This window comes from Ursus maritimus, unplaced genomic scaffold, assembly GCF_017311325.1.
Source record: "Ursus maritimus isolate PB19 unplaced genomic scaffold, ASM1731132v1 scaffold_3, whole genome shotgun sequence".
In the NCBI taxonomy this organism is placed as follows: domain Eukaryota; kingdom Metazoa; phylum Chordata; class Mammalia; order Carnivora; family Ursidae; genus Ursus; species Ursus maritimus.
The window spans coordinates 90,464,645-90,478,643 of NW_024425563.1; the positions used below are offsets into that span (position 1 = coordinate 90,464,645).

Sequence of the window (13,999 nt, forward strand, 5' to 3'; positions counted from 1 at the left end):
GGAGAGAGAGAGAATCTCAAGCATACTTCTCGCTGAGCACAGAGCCTGTTTGGGGCTTGATCTCACCAGCGTGAGATCGTGACTTGAGCCGAAATTTAAGAGTTGGACCCTTAACCAACTGAGCCACTCAGGTGCCCCTAACTGTGTCTTTTCCTACCCTATTCAAGCCCTGTCCGGTTAGAGAAAAATTAGCTATCTGGCTTTGAAGATTCTGGTCTCTTTTAATGATCTTAGTAAGTTTGGGCTGCTATAATAGGTGATCACAGACTTAAACACAACAGACAGTTGTTTCTCATGGTTCTGGAGGCTAGAAATGTGAGATCAGAATGCCAACATGGTGGATTCTGGTGAGATCCTCTTCTGGGTTGAGGACAGCTGACTTCCTGCTGTGTCTTCGCATGGTGGAAAGGGTGCAAGGAAGTTCTCTGGGGCTCATTATATAAGGGTATTAATTCCATTCATGACGGTTCCACCCTCAAGACCTAATTACCTCCCAAAGGTCCCACTTCCTAATATTATAACTTTAGGGGTTAGGATTTCAAGTTATGAATTTTGGGGGGGACACAAACATTCAGTCCATTGCAATGATTATATGAATTATTAAGTATATGAGTTCCTCCCTCCCTCCCTCGCCCTTTCCCAGTGTGACCCTTCAACTAATTCTTAGTGAGTGCCTACCGTGTGCCAGCCACTGTTCTGGCTGGAGATGCAAGACAGACAAGTTCTGCCTTCATTGAGATCACATTCTAGTGGAAAAGACAGTAAGTAGTACAATAAATAAACAAATGTATAATGTACTGTGAAGTAACAGTAGGTGTTATTAAGAAAACTAAACCATACTGAGATCCAGAGGGGTGCTGTTTGAGATAGGATGATGAGGCAAGGTTTCTCTGAGAGTGTGGTGTTTGAGCAGAAATTTGAATGAAGTAAGCAAGACATGCAAATGTGTGGAGGAAAAGAGTTCCAGGTTTAGAGAATAGCAAGGACAAAGGTCCTGTCATGTTTTGGATTCTCCAGAAAGGAGATGTTGGGACAGTTGGAAGGACAAAGGATTTACTGGGGAGTCACACCTATGAAAGGGAAAGGAAGGAAATAGGATTGGGTAGAGGATCCATCAGATGTGCTTGCACCTGTCAAATTCTTTGCCAGCCCAATGGGGAGTCCCAGAGCAGTACACCAAAGAGAGCTGATACAACATTCCACATTGGGTGGTAGAAATGACCAGGCCTTTCTGCCCAACTTTGCTCGGTCATTTGACCAGGGACTGTCCTGAGAACAGAGTGCTCCCAGCTGAGGAAAGCTGAGGTGGGCCTTGAGGAAGCTAATACTGGAGTTGTAAGTTAACCAGGCTTCTTGTAGGTTGGGCAGAAATTCCTTTCTTTGAAGGGGAATTCAGGGTGGTCCATCTCTGTTTCTGCCACAGGCCTTAAAATAGAAGTATGTTCGGTGTGTTCAAGGAACTGCAAGAAAGCTAATGTAGCTGGAGAAGAGTGGGAGGGAGTGATAGGGGTCATGGCTGGAGAGGTAGCAGAGGGCCACAGCAAGCAGCATCCCGGGCTGTGGGAAGATGTTGGATTCCATTCTAAGTTTGGTAGAAAGCCTAAGTTAGAGGACTTCGAGCACGGGAATGACATGGGTTTTATATTTTGAAAGGATCGCTCTGCCATAAGCCATTGTATCTGTTTAGCTATTGCTATACAGCAAACCACTGCAAAACTTACTGGCTTAAAACAACAGTGGCTTATTTTTCTCAATTCTGTGAGTGTCCTGCTGGACTCACCTGAACTCACTCAGCTGGCTGGATCTGGGTGTTCTAAGATGGCTTCACCCACATGTCTGGACCTCACCTGGGACAGCTACAGACTTGGGATGGCTAAGCCTCTCTCCATTTGTTCTTTCATCTTCTGCTTCTTCATCTGAAGGTGGAAGTGTTCCAAAAAGTCAAGCCCTACTGTGTAGGCACTTTTCCAGCCTCTGCGGGCATCAAGTTTGCTAATGTTCCCTTGGCTAAAGCAAGGCAGACGTCCAAGGCCAGAGTCAACATGGAAGGGGAATATACAAGGGCGTGGATATCTGGAAGTGTGATTCCTGGAGGCCATTGCTGGAACAATTTACCACATTAAACATTGTTTTAGTTACTTCCCTTTTTCTGATCCTCTGCTCGTCAGTTTATCCTCTGCATATTATTTAGTTTCCTACATCAGTGTTTCCAAGAAAATAATGCACCAGTCACATAGACTTCACATATTTCCTATTGCTGTGATAGCAATTTCTTATTGTAAAAGAATAATTTGGCTGGTTTCAAGGACAAAATGCCCGCTATCTGGACTTTGATTATTTCTTACTAGAGAAGTGTGGCCTGGGGACCCTCCTAGTTAAGAATTATTGTGCCACTGTGATCCTTCTCAAGACTCTAATGGTGTATGTGTAAATCTGTGACTTCTGTAACTTCCACTGGTGATGCAGCTGCATTGAGATTTAAAAAAAAAAATGTATTGAACTGAGGAACTCTCATTCATTGCTGGTGAGAATGCAGAATGGTACAGCTGCTTTGGAAGATGGAGTAGAAAACTAAACATACTCTTACCATATTATTCAGTAATTTGCACTCCTTGATAGTAACCCAGATAAGTTGAAAACTTATGTCCACACAGAAACCTGCACACAACGTTTTAGCAGCTTTCTTCATAACTGCCAAACCTTGGAAGCAACCCAGGTGTCTTTTAGTAGGTGGAAGGATAAATAAACTGATATATCACGGTAATGGAATATTATTCAGCACTGAAAAGGAATGATATATTGAGCCATGGAAGAAATTTAAATGCATATTACCGAGTGAAAGAAGCCAATCTGAAAAGGCTACCTGCTGTTTGATTCCAACTATATGATGTTCTGGAAGAGGCAAATTGTGGATACAGTGAAAAGATTGGTTTCTGGAGTTCTGAGGGGAGGAAGGGATGAAGAGAGCATAGAGGATTTTTAGGGCAACGATTCTGTATATAATAATGTTTGGTACGTGCTATTATGTGTTTGTCTAAATCATACAATATACAAGACCAAGAGTGAACTCTAAATTATGTGATAGTGACGTGTCAGTGTAGCTTCATCAGTTGTAACAAATGTATCACTGGTGAGGGATGCTCAAGGTGGGGGAGGTTGTGTACTTGTGGGGAGGTACAGAGGAATTCTTTGCACTTTCTGCTCAGTTTTGGGGCTGGAATCCAAAACTGCTCCAAAAGATAGTCTATTTTAAAAATGTATTGAATCAGTAGTTCATCATTTCCTCCCCAAAAAGTCAACTTGATCTCAGTCATCATGATCTAAACTTTGTAAGCCATTTGGCAAGAATTTAACTTTGTGATTTAATGTTGATGTTAAATATTTTTAGTGAATTAGTGATATAATTATTGACCTATCTACCTATATTTATAGCTGGTGGGTGAAGAGAAAAAGGAAATACACATATGATTGTAAATTGTTGAATAAACTTTTTAAAAATTCGTATGGTCTCCCTGTCTTAAATGTAGGACAGATACTTGGAGGTCTTTGTTTTTCCTTTTTTGTTGTTCAGTTCACTTTTTATTTGTTTATTATTATTATTTTTTAAAGATTTTATTTATTTATTCGACAGAGATAGAGACAGCCAGCGAGAGAGGGAACACAAGCAGGGGGAGTGGGAGAGGAAGAAGCAGTCTCATAGCGGAGGAGCCTGATGTGGGGCTCGATCCCATAATGCCGGGATCACGCCCTGAGCCAAAGGTAGATGCTTAACCGCTGTGCCACCCAGGCGCCCCTATTTGTTTATTTTTTTAAGACTTTATTTTTTTTATAGCAGTTTCAGGTTTACAGCAAAATTGAGAGGAAGGCACAGAGATTTCCCATATATCCCTTGCCTGCACACAATCCCCCCTTATCAGTAGCTTTCCACCAGAGTGGTGTGTTCATTTTAATTTGTTACAACCTATATTAACACAGTGCCCTAAAAATCCTCTGTGCTCAGCCTATACGTTCCGCTGCCCGGACAAGCTATCTTAAGTGTAGCTGTGGACTTTATTAATTAGATATTAGCTGTTGTAATTTTTACACATTGACTTAGCTGGATCAGGTCAAGGTTTCTGTGTTACATAGGAAGCAGAAATATTATGAAGGAAAACATATGTTTTTGGTAGTAATACAGATTACTTAAAACAGAATATGAAGAATTCTGCATTCTTCCTCCTGAAAATTAGTCATCAGTACTCTTCAAATCTTTTCTGTGTTTTGCCAGATACTGACAATGTGAAGCCATTGGAGGGTGTAAAAATTCTGGATCTAACAAGGTTTGTATTAATTTAACTATATTTTGGTGATTACATTTTCCCCTTCTTTCAAAAAAACATGCATTTATTTTTGGATTATAATGCTTACTATCAAAGTTTTAGAAAGAAAAACAAGAAAAAATTTTATAATTTCATTATTCTAAGAGACAATTAGTATATTTATGCATTTTTTCCAATCTGTATATTTATATATAAATTTTTAAAAAGAAAAATTAGAACCATATTGAAATTACAGTTTTAGGAGCACCTGGGTGGGTGGCTCAGTTGGTTAAGCATCTGACTTTGGCTCAGGTCATGATCCCAGGGTCCTGGGATCGAGTCCCACATTGGACTCCTTGCTCAGTGGGGAGTCTGCTTCTCCTTCTCCTTCTGCCCCTACCCCTGCTCATGCTTTCTCTTGCTCTCTCAAATAAAAACTAAATTCTTAAAAAAAAGAAATTATGTTTACTGACATTTAAAAGATAATGTTGTATTTTGAGTATTTTTCCATGTCATTCAAAATTTGATAAAAATGTAAGATGATATTTTATTATATAGTTGTCACATAATTACTCATCCCCCAATATTCCACAATTATAAATTAGGTTTCCTTTTACATAAATCTTTGCCTCAGGAAATCTTAGGATTTCTTCCTTAGCATAGAATTGTGGAAGTGGAATTACTGCATCAGTGGGAATATACTTTTTTTTTTTTTAGAGATTTTATTTATTTATTTGAGAGAGAGAGAGAGAGCAGGTGCACATGGTGGGGGGGGCAGAGGGAGAAGCAGACTTCCTGCTGAGCAGGGCCCTTGATGTGGGGCTCAATCCCAGGACCCTGAGATCATGACCTGAGCTGAAAGAAGACGCTTAACTGAGCCATCCAGGCACCCCAAGGGAATATACTTTTCAGACTCTTAATACATAATGCCAAATTGCTATTCTGAACAGTTTTAATAATTTTAATTCTTACTAGCATTATATCAGCTTATCTATGTTAACAGCTATTAAGAATATAAAAATCTTCAAGGTGGTAATTATTTATCATTATTAATATTGTAGAGTACTGGCGGGACCTTTTGCTACTATGAATTTAGGAGATCTTGGAGCAGAAGTTATAAAAGTGGAAAGACCAGGTAAATCTATTTCTCCCTTTAAAACATAGAAACTAATACAATTTTTTTCTTTTTTAAAGATTTTGTTTTTAAGTAATCTCTACACCCAACATGTGGCTTGAACTCAAAACCCTGAGATCAGGAGTCACATGTTCTTCCAGCTGAGCCAGCCAGGCACCCCAAATTAACGCAGTTTTTAACTTTTTTTTTTTTTTTAAATAACCATGTATCTATACATGGGATGAGGAGAGAATTGAAATGAAATGATTGTTTTTTCTTCTCCATTCCTTATTTTCCTCTGAACTTGTACTAATGATTTCTTCTTACTTTTTATAAGCGCCAAGGGCTAAGGCTTCAGCCAGGCCATTCACATGTACCTGAAAGCCTCCAGTAGAGACTGAGATGCACCATGTAGTAACAGTGATGCTAAGTTGCACTTACAGTGCCAGGCACAGGTCTCAGCACTTTGCCTATATTTATTTAGTCTCTGCAACAACCTTATGGGCTGACACTTTATTATTCCTAGATTATAAATGAGAAGACAGAGACACAGAGACATGAAGCGATTTGTCCAAAGTCACACAGCTGATAAGGAATATCATGCACTCAGCTGTAGTCCTGGCCCTCCTTATCCCCACACAAGCCTTACCATTGAGACTGAGTTTAGAGTTGGCCTGGCCACACTGCCTTGCTGGGGGATGAAGGGAAGGCCAGGAGGAGCGGTGGGTAAAAGGGAAGAAGTAGGATACACATGAAGGAGAGAAGGAAAAGGAATCAGAGTCCTTCCCAAAAGGAGCCCAGATACTCCAATCTAAGTCATTCTTTTTTGTTTTTAATAAAAGAAATGTTTTCTCATTTTATAATTCTAAAGATTTTGTGGGAGAAACACTGATGCTGAGATCAGTTCTTTGTTTTTGTTTTTCTTTTTTAAAGATTTTATTTATTTATTTGACAGAGATAGAGACAGCCAGCGAGAGAGGGAACACAAGCAGGGGGAGTGGGAGAGGAAGAAGCAGGCTCATAGCAGAGGAGCCTGATGTGGGGCTCGATCCCAGAACGCCGGGATCACGCCCTGAGCCGAAGGCAGATGCTTAACTGCTGTGCCACCCGGGCACCCCTGGTTTTGTTTTTCATTTGACATCTTTCCCATTTTTTCTTTCCCCGTTGTCCACCAAATTAATCTATTCTGTGTACACATTTCTCACTTTTATTTGGTATCTTATTAGTATTTTGGTGTTTAGCTAATGCTGTTATTGAAAGTTGTTTAGACCAGTGTCATGTATGCTCTTTCTCGCCTACAAGAAGGTAAAGGGCAGAGTCCATGTTCTCCAAATCATCCTATAAAGAGCTTCAAGGTTTCAAAACTTAGCATTATTATTTATTCTTTAAGTTGGATCCTTAAGGATAGGGAACAAGATTACTAAATCAGTGAAAATGGTTCTTGACCCTCAATAGTGTGAGTCTTTCTAGAATACTCATAAAAGACTAGTTTATAATTATATCACCTTATTAATTTCCCATAAGTGATTAAATGCTATGAAGTAGAATACATGGTATAGAAGAGTCAACTTTCTGCTAAATAGATTTCTTTGGAGGCCAAAGCAATTAGCAGAAGATTCTCTGATCAGTATGGGGAATATTATATATTATTATATCGTATTTATTTGACACTGTGTTTTATCAGGCTCCAGATGGTAGAAGAGCCTGGCAAATCCTGCTTTCCAGATATAATGAATGCTTCATTTACCTAGCCAGTGATGTTTATGACTTTTGGTTGTTGTGTGATACATGCTGAATAATATTTATTTTCTGGCTGAATACCTTTTTTTCTTTTCCAGGTTTCCTAAAACTTTAATTTCTATGTTATTGTGTGAATTCAACACCACGGCACTTTCTAATTTCAGCCATTGGGTCTTCTAATCCTAGACAGAGTCTAGTCTAATTTCTCTTGCTATTTCAGTTGATCACTAGTCTAAATATTTGTATTTATATTAATTTTAGAGATCATTATTCCCTATTTATGTAGGCCTTATTTCTCCTTTATACTTTTTTGTTTCTTCAGTAGGGGGTACCTTCCTTTGTCTAGGCTTTTATGTCCCATAGTGATACACATGGTATCGAGCTTTGTTCCTAACAGGTTGTTGTTCATTGTTTTTTTCCTGATTGCTCTCTTTCCCTTAACCCTTCTGCATGATGCATTTTAGTGTTCATATTATGTGTTTAACTGTTTTGGATTTTTGAGATAGTTATTCAACACAGATCTAAGGAAAAGTGAGTTGGCAGGATTTTCAAAGTTCAGGAGAGAACTAGTCTTTTTTCATGTCCACTTCTCCAGTTCTTTTTACTTCTCTTCCCTTCCTTTCTTTTTTAAAGATTTTATTTATTTATTTGAGAGAGAAAGAGAGAGAGCATAAGCAGGGGGAGAGGCAGAGGGAGAGGGAGAAGCAGACTCCTCCCTGAGCGGGGAGCCTGATGTGGGGCTCAATCCCAGGACCCTGGGATCATGAACTGAGCAGAAGGCAGATGCTTCACCAGCTGAGCCACCCAGGCACTCTTCCAGTTTTTTAATTAAGTAAAATTTGGTTATAGTTTTCTGACTTGGGACTTAGACTATTCTTATTTTTGTAATCAAAGAGCACATAAATTTTCTTTTTCTTCTTTCTGTAGTAACCTAGCTGAGCAACATGGACTAGGGAGGGCAGCAAACGATGCTGCTGGTACTCGTGGATTGTGCCCCAGAGGCAGGGATATGAGGGCAGGGGTGTGGTCTTTCATTCACTGCTGTGTCTGCTCTTCCTAGAGCAGTGTCTGTGACATGGTCAGTGCCCAATAAATATTTGCTGAATTGATTGAATATGTGGAAATATCATTTAAGAAAAGCAGTCTGAAATCTTTTAAAGATTTTTTTTTTTAAAGATTTTATTTATTTATTCGACAGAGATAGAGACAGCCAGCGAGAGAGGGAACACAAGCAGGGGGAGTGGGAGAGGAAGAAGCAGGCTCATAGCAGAGGAGCCTGATGTGGGGCTCGATCCCATAATGCCGGGATCACGCCCTGAGCCGAAGGCAGATGCTTAACCGCTGTGCCACCCAGGCGCCCCAGCAGTCTGAAATCTTATATGAGATCTCCAGACTTTGAAATCATGGCAGCTAGTTAAAAACTTTAAATTGTGTGTGGTTCAAATAAAATATCTCTCAACTGCCAGTTTTCCCAGTTTGTGACCTTTAGTCTTTATTTCTTGTCATGTGCTATCCATGCTGATTCTTTCCAGAGGCCACTGATCCTCTCTTAAGCCTTGGGTAGGAAAGCCATGTAGGCCTCCAGTGAAGTTTCCTGACATTATCTCCACCTGAGAGATGAATGTAAACATATTAAATTATCTAATTTTGACATTGCTTTATTTAAAAAAAATTAATGTATTGGAAGCTTCAAAAAAATGGAAGTGGCTAGACTTTCTCTTGACTGTGAGAGGTCCTGTCTGATCCTGAAGATCCAGACTTACACCTGCCTTTTCCGGGAAGCCTCTTACTAGTTTATTACTGGAAGATTGCCTTCCTGGGATCTTGTAGTTTGTTTTTCCCCCTGATGTTTTGGGCATGCCATTCCATTTGGTGCTTACCATTGATTGCTTTTGTTTTGTTATTGGTTCATTTCCAGTTAGAACTAATGCTGCTACTGCTGCTTTTTTTTTTTTCCCAAAGATTTTCTTTATTTATTTGAGAGAGAGAGAGTAAGAGTGCATGAGTAGGGAGTGGGGGCGGAGGGGAAGGAGAAGCAGACTCCCCACTGGGCAGGGAGCCCACTCTGGGACTCTATCCTAGGACTCTGGGATCATGACCTGAGCCGAAGGCCGACCCTTAACTGACTGAGCCACCCAGGCATCCCTAGAACTAATGCTGCTTTTCTCCTCTGCCCTTTCTCTTGTGAGGTTGTTTTGTTTTTTTTGTTTGTTCTTTAAAATAAATGAGTCTATTCTTTGGCCTCTGTTTTGTTTTCCAAAAGGCTATGTCTGTTTTTCTTGATCAGTTTCAGTGGTAAAATCTAATGGGCTAATAGCTTAATTATATTATTTAGATGAGATTATAATTTAAACTTTAACTCATATTTACAAGTAGTCTCTTCTTGGGGGCTAGTGATAAATATTTTAATTGTAATTACTCATATAGTGATGTTTCAGATATCAATACTTAATCAGACCTTATATTATAAAATTCTTAAGATACTATTTTGTGCCATTTAATCATTGATTGATTTTCTGAGCTCTGTCTACATTGTTTGTCAGTTGCTTTTTGTGCAAAGGAAAATTTTTCTGTAACTCTATAGTGTTGTCTTTGAATCTAACACAAATATATCACTTGAAATAGATGTCCAGAAAAAAACACCCTATATTTTTATGGTTTTAAACTTTTACTTTGAAGCAAGACCTAGTTGACTAAAATTTTATTCTAGAATAGTATTTGAAATTGAATGATTCTGCTATTCAATAACTTATTTTGCCTTTTCTGATTTGTTGCTATAACACAAAATTTTTTCCCAATTGTGTTGAGAAATAATACATACATCACTGTATAAGTTTGAGGCACATGACATGGTGGTTTGAGTTACGTACATTGTTACGACATTATTACCACAATAGCTAACATCCATCTTCTCATGTAGATATGGGAAAAAGAAAAGAAAGAAGAAAAGAAAAAAGGAAAAAAAAATTCTTGTGATGAAATCTGTTAGGATTTACTCTCTTAACAAATTTCCTATATAACATACAGTCATCATGCTGTACATTACATCCCTAGTATTTAATTTACTTTTTGACTGGCAGTTTGTACCTTTTGACCACCTTCCTCTAATTCCTTCTGCCCCCACCCTCCACCTCTGGTAACCACAAGTCTGATGTCCTATTTTATGAGTTTTTTTTTTTTAAATATTCCACATGTAAGTGAGATCATACAGTATTTGTCTTTGTCTGACTTATTTCATTTAGCATAATGCTTTCAAGGTCCATCCATGTTGTCATAAATGGTAGGATTTCCTCATTTTTTATGGCTTAATAGTATTCCATTGTGTATATATACTACAGCTTTATCCATCAGTGTACACAGGTGTTTTTGTATCTTGGCTCTTGTAAATAATGCTGCTATGAACATAGGGGTGCGTATCTTTTTGAGTTAGTGTTTTTGTTTCCTTGGGCTATTGTCCTGGAAGTGGAATTCCTGGATCATATTGTAGTTATCTTTTTAATTTTTTGAGGATCCTTCATACTGTTTCCCACAGTGGCTGTACCAATTTCCATTCCCACAGCAGTGCACAGAGCAATGGGGTCTCCACATCCTCACCAGTATTTGTTATCTCTTGTCTTTTTTTTTTTTTTAATGATTTTTTTATTATATTATGTTAGTCACCATACAGTACATCCCCGGTTTCCGATGTATATCTCTTGTCTTTTTGACAATGGCCATTCTAACAGGTGTGAGGTGATTATCTCATTGTGGTTTTAATATGCATTTCCCTAATGACTAGTGATGTCAGGCTTCTTTTTCTGTACCTGATGGCCTTTTGTCTTTCTTCTTTGGAGAAACGTCTTTTTGGGTCCTTTGCCCATTTTTTGATTGCGTGGGTTGTTTGTTTTTATTTGAGTTGTGTGAGTTCTTTATATATTTTGGTTATTAACCTGTTACCAGCTATATGATTTGCAAATATTTTTTCCCATTCTATAGGTTGTCTTTTCACTTTGTCGATGGTTTCCTTTACTGCGCAGAATCTTTTTAGTTTGATGTAGTTCCTCTTGTTTATTTTTTATTTTATTGCTTGTGCTTTTGGTGTCAAATCCAAAAAAGTCATTACCGAGACCCATGTCAAGGAACTTTGTTCCTGTGTTTTCTTTTTGGAGTTTCATGGTTTTAGGTCTTATGTTTAAGTCTTTAATCTTTCTTGAGTTAATTTTTGTGAGTGATTAATGGCATAAGATAGGGGTTTAGTTTCATTCTTTTACATGTGAGTATCCAATTATCCCATCAACTTTTGTTGAAAAGACTGTCTTCTCCATTGAGTGTTCTTGGCTCCCTTGTCATATATTAGTTGACCATATATGCTTGGGTTTATTTCTGGGATTTCACAGAAATTTAAAGATTGATTGATTGATTGATTTATGGTGCCATTTTATTATAAAATCTTACCATTATTCTGATTTAAATAATAGTTAACAAAAATCTTTTGCAGACTCAGCATTTCTTTGCACATTTAATGCCAAGAAACACAGAAAGAGCTGACCTAAACTGCCAAAGCTTTTTACTTTTTGACCTAAACTGCCAAAGATTTTTACTTTTTGCTTGCCAAAAACTGAGAGTAGTTTTTTTCTTTTAAATTTGCCATTTATTAAATCTAAAGCCTGCTAATAGGATATTTCTTCCTGGATATTGACTTTCAGGGTTGGAGTCTAGTAAAAGATGCTATGAAAAGATTTAGTGAATAACATGAATGGGTAGAATTTGGACAGTTCCAACAAGTTCTTATGGCCCCTCTAGATTGCTAATTCCACTGAATTGAGCTGATTTTGTTTAGGCACCTGTGAATGTATATGATGGATGAATGTTGGTTTGAATGTCTCATGATGTTTTGGAGTTAAAAATTAATAGTTCATACTATTATTTTCAGGAGCTGGTGATGATACACGAACTTGGGGGCCACCTTTTGTGGGGACAGAAAGTACTTATTTTCTCAGTGTTAATCGAAATAAAAAAGTAAGACTTAATTTCTTTCTTTGCTTTTTTTGTGTAATTCTCTTGTAATAACAAAACTTTTCATATCACCTTGGCTCATTCATTTCTATCCTTTTTTGTATATATAATTAATATTTAAAATAAGGTGAAATCTTATTCATTCACCAGTTACCAAATAGAAACAAGAGAGCATTTTACTAATCTTCCTTCTATACTAACTTAAAATATTTCATGAGAATTTATAATGGTTTATGATGGAAATAATTTTATTAAAGAAAGAAATCATTTGATTCTTTACATTTTATTCTTTCGGAGATTGCTAATTGCCTAACATTTGGTATTGTTATTTGAAAAATTTTTACTGTAATCCTTGCTATCATCCTAATATATCTATATTGCAAATAAAGTCAGTAAAGATAATTTAAATGTTTCTTTATAAGGAAAATACACTTGCTTTAAGTGAAGAACATATGATATGAATGGCTCCCTTATTGAATGTTCCAAATATGAAAAACTTTATGATAGTATTTTAATATATATATTTTAATTTTTAGAGTATAGCTGTTAATATCAAGGATCCAAAAGGGGTGAAAATCATCAAAGAGGTACAGTATGCTCTATGGAAGACATCTAACCACCTGGGTTGTAATTGGGGATTTGAATATCAGAGTAAAAGTGTTTTAAAACTTGATTTCATTGGCAAGCTCTAATTTTGCTGTAAATACCATTTAAGAATTTAACTTTACATTTATTATAAGTAAAATCTGCTTTCTAATTTCTTGTATGTTGTGTATAATATTTCTCTACTCTGTGAAAGTTTTCAGTTATATCTACTATCTACTATTGACTGAATGCCTGCTCTGCATCAGATCTTAGGCTTAGGCACTTTTCCATATATTATCTCCTCAAATCCTCAGAATTTGACCTGTAAGTGGGTATTAGAATCCTCATTTTCATGGGAGGAAAATGAGTCTCATGGGGCTCAAGTAATGCTCCGCAGATTACAGAGCTGGTAAAGGGAAGAACTGAAATTTGAACCTGGTGATGTGGGTCACATCACTGGAGAGCCCTGGCTTTTTCTAACCTTTATTCAGATGGTTAATATATCCATCCTCAGCATCTTTCCTTGAGGGGCAAGATTGTGTGTAATAGTTTGGTGCACACCCTGGTGTTCCACTGCTGAGATCCAAATCCTGCCTTCTCTACTTAGTAGTCTTGTGACTTCAGGTAGGTTACTTACGTTTGTTCTTTTGATTATTATTTAACTTCTTTATGCCTTAGTTTCCTTATCAGTAAAATGGGGATAATAATAATACCTACTTCTTAAGGTTGTTGTTAGAATTGAGTTAATATATGCAAAATGTGTAGAAGGGTGCCTGCCGTAGTTAGTACTCAGTCAGTATTAGCTGTTATTGTTGTTCCTGATACCCATAAAATTGGATTTATCATGTGAGATAAGACTTGCTCGTCATCTTTGTTAAAGTTTAAAATCTTATCTAATAGATGTAAGTGCTAAATACCCAAATTTGTTTCATATCAAAGCATCAACTTTAACATCATTGCCCTTACCTATCTGGCTGATTGAAAGATTAGAATCACTGACCACCCACTTTGGTTCTCTTGGGTCAATCCAGCAAAGGTAGAATTTTTATTTACTAGATGTATTTTGAACACAGAGCTTGATAATTGTCTTGGTCTTACTGCCCTGTTTTCATATATCTTTCTGTAGTGTAACTTAGATTTGTTTGTTTTTGTTTTCTTTTTCAGTTGAAACTTAGTTTGATTTTTCTAAATTTTTCTCCATTACTGTTGCCCTGCTCTGTTTTTCTGCAATTGTCTATCCTCACTTTGGACCCAATTCCCATGGTCT

At 37.4% G+C, this 13,999-nt stretch overlaps 1 protein-coding gene across 3 annotated transcripts in view; it reads left to right on the top strand.

The window, feature by feature from the left end:
- Window positions 1–13,999, top strand: part of SUGCT (succinyl-CoA:glutarate-CoA transferase) — a 678,964-nt gene that overhangs the window by 17,614 nt on the left and 647,351 nt on the right. For 2 of the 3 annotated variants that reach the window (XM_040644422.1, XM_040644424.1), the window contains exons 2-5: window positions 4,268–4,319; window positions 5,360–5,433; window positions 12,065–12,150; window positions 12,684–12,734. The exons of the other annotated variant lie outside the window; for it this stretch is intronic. In XM_040644422.1, the coding sequence (XP_040500356.1) occupies window positions 4,268–4,319; window positions 5,360–5,433; window positions 12,065–12,150; window positions 12,684–12,734 (263 nt within the window). The remainder of the gene's footprint in view (window positions 1–4,267; window positions 4,320–5,359; window positions 5,434–12,064; window positions 12,151–12,683; window positions 12,735–13,999) is intronic. 3 annotated transcript variants of the gene reach the window in all.